Source organism: Melanotaenia boesemani, chromosome 10, assembly GCF_017639745.1.
Source record: "Melanotaenia boesemani isolate fMelBoe1 chromosome 10, fMelBoe1.pri, whole genome shotgun sequence".
In the NCBI taxonomy this organism is placed as follows: Eukaryota; Metazoa; Chordata; class Actinopteri; order Atheriniformes; family Melanotaeniidae; genus Melanotaenia; species Melanotaenia boesemani.
In genome coordinates, this window is record NC_055691.1 from 220086 (window position 1) to 236169 (window position 16084).

The following is a 16084-nucleotide window of genomic DNA, read 5'->3' on the forward strand; positions in this document are numbered from 1 at the left end:
ATTTCTTCCTCTTCACTGCTTTTTCTTCTTCTGCACTTCTTTTTCCTTCAGCCTCCTCTCCTTCACTTCTTCTCCTCCTTAACATTTCCTCCTCTGTCCTTCCAGCTCACTCATTCAGCAGCCTGTCAGCCTTCGTCATGCTGCCCCTCCCTGAGGACACTGTCACTGTCCAGCTCCAGAAACTGGTGGATCAGTGTCGCCATGGCAACAACTACTGTAAACAAGTCCTGAGTCTCTACCAGCTCTCCAAGGTGCACATGTTGTTTCTTTCTGTTTTCCTATAATTTCCTATCCCATGTGTTCTTCAACTATCCATCAGACTCTGTGTTTTTCCTCATCATTAACCCCATCTTTCTTCTTCTCCAGGAGCTGCAATGTTCCTTCAGCCATATATGCAGAGAAGACCCCTGCTCAATTCTGGAGAAGTTGCTGCTGCTGGACCAACAGGAGCGTTTCAGAAAGGCTCAGGCCTTTATCAGAGTTCAGGGTCTGTCTGCAGACACTGTTGCCGAGCTGGTGTCCTCTGCTGTAGTTCAGGCCCTGCTGGGTTCTTTCCAGGACCTGCAGTCTGGTGAGACTCCTATGGGGGGGTGTAGCAGAGGAGCTAATGTTTTGTTTTGTTTTGACAATTCTGGCTCTTGGAAACATTCTGGTCCACACTCCAGACCACAGATCAGGGTTTACTGAACCAAACCGCATCAAAGAAAGAGAGGAGGAGAAACAGGTATCTGATGAAAGAAGGGTCCACCTTCTTTTTCCACATAGTTTGAAATCAGAATGAATTAATCTCCAGCTTTCAGAAGAGTTCTACAAGGATCCAGTTTCTTTAACCTGAAGCCCAGGCCAAGCGTACCCATTATGATAATTACCAAACAATCCATTACGCACAGTATTCTCCCAACGAAATCTTGACCCAGTACGTTAAAATATAACCCGCGACTCGAGCTATAATGCTTACATAACATAGTACTGATCTTTGGAGGTGGTTTATTATAATATGGACTTAACATACTTAATATAGTTTGTATCATATTGCACTGAGTCATGTTATCTTTCTGAAATGTTGCTGTTCACAGCAACATTTTTAACCAGTTTGCTTTGTAAAAACAAAACATGCACATTCCCTGGATTAAACCATGTTTTTTGTTCATTGTTCATTAATCACAAATTCAGCTCCAAAACAGAAACTGTGGTGCCAGATACTTTATTTAAATATCCAAAACACAACTCGGAAAATAAATACCATTCTCATCTGTGAGCCACCTGCACCTGTGAAATTTCATTTATGTGTATTTATTCATTTAGCGTTTTTTTTTTTAAACACGTGAAGCAACTTTCTTGCAGACCACCCGGTGGTATCCATGGGTTCCCGTCACATTGCAGAATTCTGGATATGAGTCAGAGTCATGCAGCTGGAGCTCATTTTTGCCAAAATACCTACACTTGTCTTAGTTGTTCTTACCTTTGTGGACTTTGCATGTTCTCCCCGTGTATGTGTGGGTTCTCTCTGGGTACCGTCCAAAGACATGCACGTTAGGTTAATTGGTCACTTTAAATTCTCCCTAGGAGTGAGTGTGAGCGTGAATGTTTGTTTGTCTCTCTGTGTTGGCGCTGCGATGGACTGGTGCCCACCCTCCCATTTCTCCTGGATAGGCTGGGTGGCTGTTCATCTCAAGCTCGGGGTCCTCTACCAGAGACCTGGGAGCTTGAGGGTCCTACACAGTTTCTTAGCTGTTCCTAGGACTACTCTCTTCTGGATGGAGATGTCTGATGGTTCTCCAGGTATTGGAGCCCCTTCTCCAGTGTGGGGTACAAGTTCCCTAGTCCCCCAATGACCACTGGTAGTACTGTTGCCTTCACCTTCCAGGCTTTCTCCATCTCTTCCTTGAGTCCTTGGTATTTCTCCAGTCCCTCGTATTCCTTATTCTTGATATTGCTGTCATTCAGGATGGCTACATTGATCACTACGACTTTCTTTTGCTGCTTATCTATGATCTCTATGGCCAGTTGGTTGACCACCACCATTTTGTCGGTCTGTATCTAGAAGTCCCACAGGATCTTAGCCTGGATCCTGCCTGGTGTGGTAGATCTCGGGTCCTGCCTGGTGTAGTAGATCTGGGCCTTGATTGCTCTGGTGCTCCAGGCTTCCTCTTGTGCTGCCATGATTAATGCCTCTGTACTGTCCATAAGTCCAGCCCTCTCTAGCCATTGGTAGGACTTGATTATCATCAGCTAGCTGTTGGTGGTACATCCCATTCAGGTGCTTGTCCTCCCATGATTGTTCCTCCCAACTCCTTAAGTGTCTCATCACTTGGGCCATTTTCCTGATGTATTCATGGAGCTTGGATGTTTCATCTTGGATGGCGGTCCTGATGCTCACTAGTCCTCGGCCTCCCTCTTTGTGCTTAGTGTAAAGGACTCTGGATCTGGGGTGGAACCATCCATGCATGGTGAACAGCTTCTGTGTTTTAACATCTGTGGTCTGAATGTCCTCCTTTGGCCAGCTTATTATCCCAGCAGGGTATCTAATCAATGGCAGGGCATAGCTTTGCCACTGAGCTGACTTCTCAGGACTTGCCTTACTTGTTGCAGATATTTAGCGGTTGCAGCTTCACTTGTGGTCTCTTCATGTGTGCCATTTGCCTCCGGTATGCTACAGGTACTTGTAGCTCTCCTGAACATGTTATTCTGCCCTCTGGGAGTGCAGTGGACTACTTTCCATCTCTTTGATACCATTCAGACACATTTTTCCAGTCTGAATGACATTCTGATGTCCCTGCTGTAGATCCCGGTGGTGTGGATCAGGGAGTCAGTGTCTCGCTCACCCTAAGTGTACAGCTTGATATCATCCATGTAGAGGAGGTGACTGACGGTGGCCCCATTCCTGATTTGGTAGCCATAGCCAGTCTTGTTGATCAATTGGCTGAGAGGGTTCAGAACACTCTCGCAGAACAGCAGCGGGGACAGAGCATCTCCTTGTTATATACCACATTTGATGGAGACTTGCGCACTTGGCTCAAAGTTGGTAGGCATGGTTGAATAAGCTTGAGAACCAATAGAATAATGACGTGCTGAGCAGAATAATCAATCTGTTTTAATGAATTGATACATTCAAGTAATTATTGCTGAATGTATTTATATTTTTTCTTTCATTTTAAAGTGATGTAACAATAAATTGATGACACATTTAACTAATTACTCAGTGCTATATTTATGTAGTTCATTGTAGTGGTTATGTGTCTTCTCACATGTATCACACTTGTCTGTGTCACCAGTAGAGAAGCAGGTGTTTAAACCATCAGAAGGGAAGGACTCACTGCTACAGCTGATCAAACTGTGTGATGACCCCAACCTGGTGGGACTTAAACTGTTGGACAAGCTCAACACTGTTCCTCTGAGAGACCTGAACTGCAGTATGATGCACAGAGAATTTTATTAGCATAAAACCGCATCCATACTGATATGAACCAACACACTTTTTCCTGAGACATTAAGAGGATATCTAACCCTCCGTTCTTCTTCTCTGTAGTTGTGGAGCTGCTGATCGTTGCCCACAGCTGCTTCAGTCTCACCTGTAACATGGAGGGGATCATGAGAGTGCTCCAGGCTGCCCGCCACCTCAGCCATGCCTACCTGGCTCCTGGAGAGCACCACGGCCTGCTGGTAAGATGTCAGACTGCAGGAGCAGGTCTGACAGGGAGCGTAGGTTTAAGTTAATTTAAACAATAAGGAACATGGTTCCTCAGCATGATGGAGATTTATCCTGTTTAAACTGTAGTTATTAAAGGTTGGTGTTACACACAAAGAACTTCACTTCTGAAGTTGAATGTTAACTTTATTCAACACCGCCATGTTTAGAACTATGCAGTCCCTCAACTTTTGTTCACCTTACAATACAAGCAATCATACTGCTGCCCCCTTCACAATAACAGCATACATATGTGGCCACTTTGAAACAAGTACAGAAGTAGGTATTAACCGAAACATAGTCGCTGTATTTCAAACTTAACAATTGGCACATGGAGACAAAAAGACATCTGGATGTATTTATTTAGTTAGTTGTTAGTTATTAGTTATTGTAAAGACTGGTAGATTGAAACAAGGCAAAGTGGCTATGGGGTTGGATGTTCTACCTTTGTCCTTAGAATATACATTTTTATCTTTAGTTACATTACATTACATTACAGTCATTTAGCACACGCTTTTGTCCAAAGCAACTTACATCTGTGAGTAGGCAGCTCATGGAGCCAACTGGAAGGTGTTAATATTCGCCCCATTGTAATATGTGGGATTCGATCGCCGACATTGGAGACTGATGTCCTGCCAACTGAGCTATCCAGCTGTTTAAAGATAACAACAGAGTTGTTTGTTCTTGACTTGGCATCAAATAAAAAATACATTGGGATGTGAACATTTCTGAATATAGCATTAAGAAAATAAAGGAATCTTTAATAGCGAGTCCTGATTTTTCAGTGACTGTATCTATGAACACAGAACCGACCCTTAGTGTCCATCCATGAACAGCTATCGGGTCTAATCACGTTTATTTCTAAAGAACATTTAAAACAGAGTCCATCAAATTCCAGCAAAACAAACAAAACATCAATACAACAAAGAGACCAGATGAACCAACTATGAATTTATTCTTATCTTATTGATAAATGCTGGTAGGGATGATGCTGATTCAGAATCAAAAAACTTTATTTATCCCATTCGGTCAATTCATTTGCAGCTTACCACAGACAGCAGTCAGCATTCAAAGTGCAATGTGTCAGACATCACTATACAAGACACGACAAATAATACCAATAAAGACTAAGGGGCTTGACACATGGGGGGGCAACCAGCGACAGCGAAACTCACCACCACCAAGGTGAAACCGAACACACGGGATACGGCTTTTGGATTGCTTTTTCCAAGAAATTTGATTGGTTATGATATTGGAGGGAATTTTGACATTTTCAAAGCAGTCCGTGACAGACAAGGCATGTACAAAAAGAAAAAGATAAACCTGGGTTCATCCTATTTTACAAACAAGGAAACAACATGGTGAATATCATCATCTGATGGCGGACCTCAAGACTGATCCAGATAAATCCAGAACATACTTTCGGAAAAATTCACCCTGGCGCCATGCGGCTGGCTTTTTATTTACATCTCTGTAGTCTTTGTGTGAAGCATGGGAAAGTCACACACGGCTAAAATGATCTTTTCCTCCATGTTGTGTTTGCAGACTTCACTTAACATTTTTCTATTTTCTTGTGTCGCATCACAAGCCCCCGTGTGCATGTCTGCGATTTTCGCCTCATCACGCAGGTTCCATAGAAAATCTCGCGTGTCCAGCCAATGAGATGCTTGTTAGCTCAGCTAAAATAGAGCAATAAATGTCATTTAACATCATTGTTGTCAGAGTTAAGAAGTGTTAGCTGAAGGAATAAAAGTTTTGAACATCTTTTGGTTCTCCTTTGAGGAGCATAATTTCAATGATTTTCTCCTGGAAACTGTTCTAACCTGACTATGATGTGTGTTTAGGTACGTCTGCTGACAGGTATTGGCAGATATAATGAGATGACCTACATCTTCGACCTGCTTCACCAGAACCACTGTTTTGAAATGCTCTTGAGAAAGAAGGTGGACACACAGAATGGACAGGTTTGACACACATTGATCAGTACATGTTTGTGTTTCCACTCTGGTTGTTTTTTTCAATTAACCAGAAAATGGAAATAAAACTATTTAATTTCAGTTTATTTAAAGAAAACATTACATTACAGAAACCTTAAACACAAAGCACTCAGTGTTCACTTCATCAGCTCCACCTGTTAAAATATCTAATCAGCCAATCACACAGCAGCAACTAGATATATTTAGTCATGTAGACATGGTGAAGAGGACGGCAGAGTGCCCTGTGGCCATGAAGCACATGCCCCAGGGGGCCAAGGATGGCAGCCACCGGCCCCAACAGGTGCCGGTCACCCAGAGGCAGGTATAGTGCAGGTGTTGTTACCCACCCCAGTGCCTCAGTCAGGCACCCCAGGTTATCGCAACATGAAAGCATCCATCTTGCCTTTAATCAATGCTTCAGGCTGCTGCTGGTGGTGGCATAATGGTGTGGATCAGTGGTTCTCAAAATGTTTATATTTACTACCTACCACCTCAGAAGATATCAAGCACCACCTTTTTTTTACGTTAAAACACAGAAGCAGAGACCGACCCTTTTCCATCAGTCTTCAGCAGGTTAGTTCCAGATAAAAATATTATGTATTATGTGGTCGAGTCAGTTTTAGAACATCGCAACATAAAACCAAGTCATCTAAAGCTGCTGTTAGCTTCACTAGAAAGTACAGAAATGAAACTCTCTCCCTGTTTCTTTTTTACATTTATAGAGCAAAAACCATAGATATGATGGTTTGAGTTACGTATCACTAGAGAGAGGTTCACGTTGGGCCCCTTAGTACCAGCATGGCTTAAGAATTACAGCACTCCTGAATGAATATTATGTCAGTATGGAGCTAAATTTCCAACACCTTGTTGAATCTATGACACCAAGAATTAACGGAGTTCTGAAGGAAAAAGGGGTCCAACCCGGTACTAGAAGGTGGACCTGATAAAGTGGATGGGGAGTATTTATTAATTTTTTTAAGATAATATATTTCTTTTATATAATCTCCATTGAAACACACTTCACTGAGAATAATCCTGAATATAAAACGACAACTTCTTTTTTACTTGCTGGAGATCAGGTTGCTCCAGACTTATCTGGCCACAGGTTGATGTGGCTGAATGGATATACATTTTAACTGATTGATAAATTGATAGAGGGCCACGCGAACCTTCTGGTGTTTTTGGTAACCAGCGTAAATTTTGTCACATTTCAGACCTCATCTTGTATTCTGGTTCTGGCTCTATCATTTAGCACAGTTCATATCTACTGAATGTAAACATCCATGTTGACTTTGCATGGACCTAATGGGTGATTTCTGATGGTGCAGAGCTCTGGTCTGAAAACGGCTCTGCTGGATTACATAAAGCGCTGCCTCCCTGCAGACAGTGAGAAACACAACATGGTGGCGCTGTGTTTCAGCATGAGGAGGGAGATCGGAGAAAACCATGAGATGGCTGCCAGGACGCAGCTGAAGATGATTGAGTCTCAGGCCTGGGGTGAGCCAGCAGACAGCTTCACAACAGAGGTTTTACTAGAAACCTTTACGCTACTATCTGGTTGCCTCGTGACTCCAGTTTTACTGCTGTTGATTGTTTTTAACAGTTGTGACTCCTGATCTGAAGAGTTTGCTGGTGAAGGTGTTGGGTCTGCTAAAGGATGCTGCAGAGAGCTTCTACAAGGTACCATAGCTCCTTCATGTGATCCTACTTCTACATTTACATCACAAAAGAAGGTTTAATGTTTAACTGATGGTGTGCGTTTCTGCGTGTGGCCAACAGGACTCGTGCGTCCGTCAGGCGAGTCGTTGTGTCCGCACGGCAAAGCTGGTTGCTCTTCAGCTTCACTTCCTCAATCAGGGTTCAGACTTGCGCATCATCAACCTGCGACCTGCAGAGCTCCTGCAGACTGTCATGGCTCTGCCCCGATACTACATGGTCTGTTTCTGGTTTCACTAAAAAGCACCATCTAGTTCACCCCCACACATATATATGTGTGTGTATGTGTGTATGTATATATATATATATACATATATATATATATATACATACATACTGCTCAAAAAAATAAAACAATAAACACATCCTAGATCTGAATGAATGAAATCTTCTTATTAAACTCTTTGTTCTTTACATAGCTGAATGTACCGACAACAAAATCACACAAAAATGATTAAGTGGAAATCAAATTTATTAACCCATGGAGGTCTGGATTTGGAGACACACTCCAAATTAAAGTGGAAAAACACTACAGCTGATCCAACTTTGATGTAATGTCCTTAAAACAAGTGAAAATGAGGCTCAGTGGTGTGTGTTGCCTCCACGTGCCTGTAGGACCTCCCTACAACGCCTGGACATGCTCCTGATGAGGTGGTGGATGGTCTCCTGAGGGATCTGCTCCCAGACCTGGACTAAAGCATCCGCCAGCTCCTGGACAGTCTGTGGTCAACGTGGCGTTGGTGGATGGAGACATGATGTCTCAGATGTGCTCAGTTGGATTCAGGTCTGGGGAACGGGCGGCCAGTCCATAGCATCAATGCTTCATCTGACAGGAACTGCTGACACACTCCAGCCACATGAGGTCTAGCATTGTCTTGCATTAGGAGGAACCCAGGACCAACCGCACCAGCATGTGGTCTCACAAGGGGTCTGAGGATCTCATCTCGGTACCTAATGGCAGTCAGGCTACCTCTGGCGAGCACATGGAGGGCTGTGCGGCCCCTAAAGAAATGCCACCCCCCACCATTACTGACCCACTGCCAAACCGGTCATGCTGGAGGATTTTGCAGGCAGCAGAACGTTCTCCACGGCGTCTCCAGACTCCGTCACGTCTGTCTCATGTGCTCAGTGTGAACCTGCTTTCGTCTGTGAAGAACACAGGGCGCCAGTGGTGAAGTTACCAATCTTGGTGTTTTCTCTGGTAAATGCCAAACGTCCTCCATGGTGTTGGGCTGTTAACACAACCAACACCTGTGGACGTCGGCCCTCATGCCTCCCTCATGGAGTCTGTTTCTGACCGTTTGAGCTACACATGCACATCTGTGGCCTGCTGGAGGTCATGTTGCAGGGCTCTGGCAGTGCTCCTCCTGTTCCTCCTTGTACAAAGGTGGAGGTAGCTTCCTGCTGCTGGGTTGTTGTCCTCCTACGGCCTCCTCCACGTCTCCTACTGGCCTGTCTCCTGGTAGTGCCTCCATGCTCTGGACACGACGCTGACAGACACAGCAAACCTTCTGGCCACAGCTCGCATTGATGAGCCATCCTGGATGAGCTGCACTACCTGAGCCACTTGTGTCTCATGCTACCAAAGCACCGCCAGCATTCAAAAGTCACCAAAACATCAGCCAGAAAGCAGGACTGAGACGTGGTCTGTGGTCACCACCTGCAGAACCTCTCCTGTATTGGGTGTCCTGCTAATTGCCTGTAATTTCCACCTGTTGTCTGTTCCATTGATTCCATTCCATACATACATACATACATATATATATATATATATATATATATATATATATATACATATATATACACACATACATACAGTATATATCCATAATGTGACGGATGTTTTTTCTGTCTCTTAGGTGGTTGTGGTGTCAGAGGCTTATGGCTACAGTATAGACTGGGCTGAGATTTTGTACCAGAAGGTGATCATGAACGGAGACTTTATTTACTTGGAAGAGCTGAAACGCCACCGCCCACTCACCCCCACCCTGTTTGAAGACATATTCAAGAAGTAAGACGTGCTTCCAGATGTTTATTACAGGTTGACTCATGAGGGTTCAAATTTCTGCTATGTCTGTGTGTTCCAGACTGGATGGCGTTCCCATCAGCGTCACGCCCAATGTGAAGCGCCTGCTGACCCATTGTGATGATGCGTACAGCCGCTACAGGCTGGCCTACCAGCAGAATTTTTATGATGTCACCAAGACGCTGCTGCAGGACACCAAGACCTCCAACTATTTGAACGACCGGCTGGCAAGCTGATCATTCACTGACGGGTGGAGTGGTGGCTGTTTTGATGACAGTCCTCAGATGTTTCAGTGATGCTGTCCAATACTGATTTTTATCAGAGAAGATAAAGGAAACAAATAGAACTGATTAAGCTGGATTTGTTTTTAGTTTTTTTTCCCCTGGATGAATGGGAAAAAATCTGATGAAAGTCAGTCGAAATTATTGGTCATATGAACCTTATGATCTATTTTCTGTCTTGGTGGAAACAACATCAAATGACACTGTAAAAGATTAAAATTAAAGTAACATTTTGAATCACTGAATTAACATTTTACTAAAGCTTCTGTCTTTATAATTAGAAAAATGTCATCTTTAATATTTTATCAGCAAATTTAACCTCTTCTTTTGCAGTCACTTGCCAGTGGGCAGCATGTGATTCATATGTAGTACAAAGCACACTAGGAAGCACCAATCCTAGCATGTATAGTATCATACTAAAATAATAGGGAGAAAATTGGCTAAAAGACTCTACCAAGCTTTGTTATCCAAACCAAACACATTTCTAACCCCAAGCAGTTATATGGGAATGTAACAAAAAGTTGAGAACAGCAATGTCCAGCTTCTGCTAGTTTCTTCACTTAAAGCAAACCACACTAACAATGTGTCATATGAAAGCAGGGACTCTGTTGATTACAAAGATGTCTGTCTCATCACTGTGGGACAAAAGCTTTGAGAGCTAGCAGCCAAAATATTAAATCATGTTTGCTGTTTCATGGGCAAAGGTTTTATTCCAGCTCTAAAAATATCATTGCTATGGCATTCCCCAATCACTCTGCCCTTGTTTGAAATAAATCATGAACATTCTGCTAGTTTCCATGAAAAAGAAAGGGGATTTAATAGTGAAGTATTCACTGTTCCTGTGATATATTATCTTGGGTTTCACTTTCTGGATCCCAAAGCTTTTGTCCCACAGTGATAAGACAGTCAGGATATACTTAATTTTGGGGGGTATGTCATTTCAGACATAATGCAGAAAAAATAGACCTCATCATAAGGAGGTTAACATGGTAACATCCCTAAAGGTCTCGTCCTGGGGTCTGATAATGATTAGGGTTTAGATTAACATCTAAAGGTCTTTTTTGTCATACAGAACTGATGTAGCCTTTTTGACCACTGAAAGTGATTATTTTTTCCCCCACAAGCCACCTTCATATATTCACACAGCACTTCTTACATTCACCATACATGAGTGAACATGTTTTCAATCCAGGTTTTAATGTTGTACTCAAGAATACTTTGATATGTGGACCAGGGAAGCTGGGATCAAACCACTAACCTTCCTGTTGGCAGACAACTGCTCTTCCTCCTGAGCATCAGCTGCCTCAGTACGGTAAATCTCTAACCTGACAAAAACCCAGAAGATTACTGGACAGAATCATAAAATATTTTAACACACAGCTGTATGAAACTAAATTCCAGCCTACCAAAGAAATCTAAAATGTTAGGACACATAAGTCAGTGTTTATCAACCATGAACAGTAATGTTCAATCACCAAAAACACAAACAACAAAAGATAAAATGAACAATCAGAGATAAAATACATGACACAAACATAAAATCCACAATAAGAACATACAAATTTGCACACAAACATTACTCAAAATATAAAATGTGACATATTAGAAAACATTTTTAAAATGGATAAAAACAGGTAGAGAAGAGGCCTGTTGGACATTTAAAGGCAATTTGTGTCCTTTTCTTAACAAACATGATGAGAAGTGAGGTAAAAGTTTCAAAGGTAAGGCTATAATTCTGAAGTAGAAGGTCTGTAGCAGTTCTAAGGAGTGTTCCTTCAGGTCAAATGGTATGCTGCTTTTTATATGACAAACTATCATCACAACGGAAGACAGGACTCTAGATGTCTAGCTAGGCCTTATCTGGCCTCTATTCCCGTGTGGCGCCACCAGGACAGAACCCAGACAACGAGGAGGACATCAAGTTCTTTAAACAGATATGATGAGTGGAGGTAGGTGATGCCGATGGTGTAAGTGTGTAACGGGGAAGCGTGTTGTGGTAAAGGGGAATTAGCTCAGTTAGCCAGATAAACTGCCACAAGGTTGACAAACTTACAGCGACACTGGTACTGAAGATTCCACAGTGTGTGCTCTTTAATAAAAGGACATTCATCAACCATATAAAGCCCGTTTGGACAGCTACTGTCTCATCATACATAAATAAAACAGTGCGACACAACACGTCCGTCACAACGAGGGGGAAAAAGAAAGAAAAAGAGCTGAGCTCCCAAAATGTCCGTCTGTGGACCAAGCGCAAGACGATCTCCTCTCTTCTCGAAGTATCTTGCTGATGTCATCATTAGAAGACAACCAAAAGTAGTCTTAAAGGGCCATTCCACAATTACAACTGTTACAAGTGACATGGTTCTTGTGAGATGGCAGATTCAAACCAGGCCTGCTCAAACATTCCTGTGAAAACATTTTCACTAGTCCACTAAAAATTATTGAAAGTAGTGAAAATGGGATATTTTTAGGTACAGTCTGGAGCACAGTGGGGAGGATGTGTCCATCCTGACAGATCTTACAGATTGATGCTACCACAGAATCATCATGGGGAAGCCAAACCAAACATCAATCCACTCTACCTCATCTAAGGACAAGAGGCAGTGAAACGAGGATTCACCGGGAGGTATTTCATCACCAGTAAACAACTCAACGGACGTTCTGATCTCTATAGATAAGAAACTCAGTAGTTTTGATGCGTGTTTGATGCGGTGTCCCATAGAGATGGAGAGAGTGCACCGGATCGGTCAGAGAAGAGACAACGAAGCTCCGCCGAGAACTCTGATTATGAAGTTCTTAAACCACAGGCAAAAATCGGTGGTGATAAAGGACCAAGAAAGATGTGCACTATAAAAATCATCAGGTACGGTTTTATAACGACCTCGCCACCGAAGTGCACAAGCAGAGGAAACCGTTCAACTCGGTGCGGAGCCTGGGACTGAGACACAGAATAATGTCTCCAGCTAAACTGGTGGTAATGTACAAAGAACAGACCTGAGGTGTCACCTGACCCCATTTACTGGGGCACATGCCCCAGTATAAATGCTATGATTAATTTTTCTACAGTAAATATTTATCATACATTAATTCAGATGGGAGAAGATTTATATTTCAACTCAAACGTGTAGCAAGAGCCTTAACTTCAAATAAAGGATCCAGCTCGGCTGAATTCTGTCACTGCATGACACCGTGCACGAGCAACAGGTGAACAACACACACAGGTTACGCAGCTCTCCGTGTGTCGGGTGAGCGCACAGCGCAGTTTGAGGTCCTGTAACGACACAAAAACAATTTTATATTATTTTTATAAATGAAACCAAATGAGATGAGAAAGAGGGAGTTAAGATATTCGGCAGATATTTGCACTGGAGCGACCAGCGTCTCGTTTAGGACCATCAACAAGTGACAGAATTTCCGTGAAATAGAAATTCTCATAAAGGACATAACACAATACTTTCATATTAAAGAAAAGTGGACTTCTGACGTGAACATAGAGAAATAACTAATTTTTTTGTTTATTTGCATACAGGGTGCCAAATCTTATTAATTGCTTCAAATTTTAATTGAGATTTTAATAATTTCTTAAGAGAGAGAGAGAGAGACAAAGTCCAATAGCTTCTAAATCAGGACTTCAAACCAAAGCTGAATTGAAGCCGATGACCACAAAAAAAAAGACAAAACTCTTCCTGATTTTTTCATCTCTTGTCATATTTTCTAATAATAATATTATTATTACTCCCTGAGCCGCCACCTCATCGTGGTGGAGGAGTTTGTGTGTCCTCATGATCCTAGCGGCTATGCTGTTGGGGGCTTCATGCCCCTGGTAGGGTAAACAGGTGTCTAGAGGGAGAGACGGGACGAAATGCGGCTCAAATCACCCCTATGATGATGACAAAGCAAGGACCAGAGTTTCCCTTGCCTGGATGTGGGTCACCATGGCCCCCCTCTGGAGCCAGGCCTGGAGGTGGGGTACAGATGGAGCGCTTGAGCGCTTGGTGGCCGGGCCTTAGCCCATGGGGTCTGGTCGGGCTCAACCCGATAGGGTGACATGGGCCCCCCCTCCCGTGGGCTCACCACCTGCAAGAGGGGCCATGGGGGTCGGGTGCAGTGTGAGCTGGGCGGCTGCCAGAGGCGGGGGCCCTGGCGGTCTAATCCTCGGCTGCAGAAGCCAGCTCTAAGGACGTGGAATGTCACCTCTCTGGTGGGGAAGGAGCCTGAGCTGGTGCGCGAGGTTGAGCGGTTACGGCTAGATATAGTTGGACTCACCTCAATGTGCAGCTTGGGCTCTGGAACCACTGTCCTTGAGAGGGGCTGGACCCTCTTCCATTCTGGAGTTGCTCCCGGTGAGAGGCGCCGAGCAGGTGTGGGCATGCTCATTGTCCCCCGACTTGGCGCCTGTATGTTGGGGTTTACCCCGGTGGACGAAAGGGTAGCCTCCCTCCGCCTTCAGGTGGGGGGACGGGTCCTGACTGTTGTTTGTGCTTATGCACCAAGCAGCAGTTCAGAGTACCCACCCTTTTTGGAGTCCTTGGAGGGGGTGTTGGAGAGCACTCCTTCCGGGGATTCCCTCCTTCTACTAGGTGACTTCAGTGCTCACGTGGGCAATGACAGCGAGACCTGGAGGGGCGTGATTGGGAGGAATGGCCCCCCTGATCTGAATCCGAGTGGTGTTTTGTTGCTGGACTTCTGTGCTCGTCATGGATTGTCCATAACGAACACCTTGTTCAGACACAAGAGTGCCCACATGTGCACTTGGCACCAGGACACTAGGCCGCAGTTTGATGATCGACTTTGTTGTTGTATCGTCGGACTTGCAGCTGCATGTCTTGGACACTCGGGTAAAGAGAGGGGCGGAGCTGTCAACTGATCACCACCTGGTGGTGAGTTGGCTCAGATGGTGGGGGAGGATGCCGGTCAGGCCTGGCAGACCCAAGCGTGTTGTGAGGGTCTGCTGGGAACGTCTGGCAGAGTCCACTGTCAGAAAGAGTTTCAACTCCCATCTCCGGCAAAGCTTCAACCATGTCCCAAGTGAGGCGGGAGATATTCAGTCTGAGTGGGCTGTGTTCCGTGCCTCTATTGTTGAGGCGGCCAGCCGCAGCTGTGGCCGCAAAGTCGTCGGTGCCTGTCGTGGCGGTAACCCCTGAACTCGTTGGTGGACACCAGCAGTAAGGGATGCCGTCAAGCTGAAGAAGGAGTCCTATCAGGCCTTTTTGGCCTGTGGGACTCCATAGGCAGCTGATGGGTATTGGTGGGCTAAGCGGAATGCAGCTTCGGCAGTTGATAAGGCAAAAACTCAGGCCTTGGAGGAATTTGGAAAGGCCTTGGAGAATGACTTCAAAAAGGGGGGCCGGAGGCTTGTGCTCCAACTACAGGGGGATGACACTCCTCAGCCTCCCCGGTAAGGTCTATTTAGGGGTGCTGGAGAGGAGGGTCTGTCGGATAGTCGAACAGCGGATTGTGTGTGTGTGTGTGTGTGAATTAGAGAAGGGGTATATGGGATAGGGACCTGTGCCCCAGCAGAGCTTTATGCCTAGCAACACCCCTGGAACAGACACACATGTTTACCAGCCCAATTGAAGCACAAGCCTTTACAAACAAAATAAGAGAAGACGCTAAATAAATCATCATGGAGTCTGAGACAGGTCACAGCAGACTAAACCTTGTCCATCCATAAGTTCCCACTTTCAGGAAGGGTCTTCAGGAATAATTGTCTTTGTTCAACCTGCAAACAATATGAAACTAATGGCAATGCTGATGGTAAAATGGTAAATGGATTTGTACTTATACAGCACTTTTCCAGTCAGTTTTACCACTCAAAGCACTTTACACTACATATTATTCACCCATTCACACACACATTCACACCCCGATAGGCACTTCGGGAGGCAACTTGGGGTTAAGTGTCTTGCCTTGGATGACAACTGCTTTTCTTCCTGAGCTACAGCTGCCCCAAATGCGGATCTGAAATATCTGTGTATGGTTTTGACTGCTGTAGAGGGGAGAACTCATGCACTGAGAAAAATGTGCAATAACAACCTCAAACACATCTCTGTTGCCTTAAAGTAATTTTAATTAAGCACCGCCCTCTATTTAGTGTTGTATTCTTCATTAAAAATGTTACTTTTACACACAGGTATGGAAAACGTTAAAATATCAGCATTTAAAGTCATAGGTTTGGACAGTAGTATTCCCTACTTAAATGTGCTTATGTGTATGGAAATTTGTATCAGATGAGCCAGTAAAATCATTATATATATTTTTTCTTTCTTTTCTTAAACTTCTATCCTATACCTTAAAGGCTAAGTGGACTGATCTAGAGATCTGTCCAAAGAAATGGCGGACGTGGCGGTGGTTCCATTTATTTAACATACATTATCATGTGTAAGTTTGTTAGTGC

At 44.0% G+C, this 16084-nt stretch overlaps 1 protein-coding gene across 4 annotated transcripts in view; it reads left to right on the forward strand.

The window, feature by feature from the left end:
• spg11 (SPG11 vesicle trafficking associated, spatacsin) overlaps positions 1–9927 on the forward strand; it is an 88310-nt gene extending 78383 nt beyond the window's left edge. For 2 of the 4 annotated variants that reach the window (XM_041996235.1, XM_041996238.1), the window contains exons 31-40: positions 106–251; positions 367–571; positions 3276–3413; positions 3530–3663; positions 5533–5652; positions 6993–7161; positions 7268–7344; positions 7444–7599; positions 9240–9391; positions 9468–9927. In XM_041996235.1, coding sequence (XP_041852169.1) covers positions 106–251; positions 367–571; positions 3276–3413; positions 3530–3663; positions 5533–5652; positions 6993–7161; positions 7268–7344; positions 7444–7599; positions 9240–9391; positions 9468–9642 — 1472 coding nt within the window. In that variant the 3' untranslated portion in view covers positions 9643–9927. The remainder of the gene's footprint in view (positions 1–105; positions 252–366; positions 572–3275; positions 3414–3529; positions 3664–5532; positions 5653–6992; positions 7162–7267; positions 7345–7443; positions 7600–9239; positions 9392–9467) is intronic. The other 2 variants (XM_041996236.1, XM_041996237.1) reach the window with 2 other exon arrangements.
• The last annotated feature ends 6157 nt before the right edge of the window (positions 9928–16084 follow it).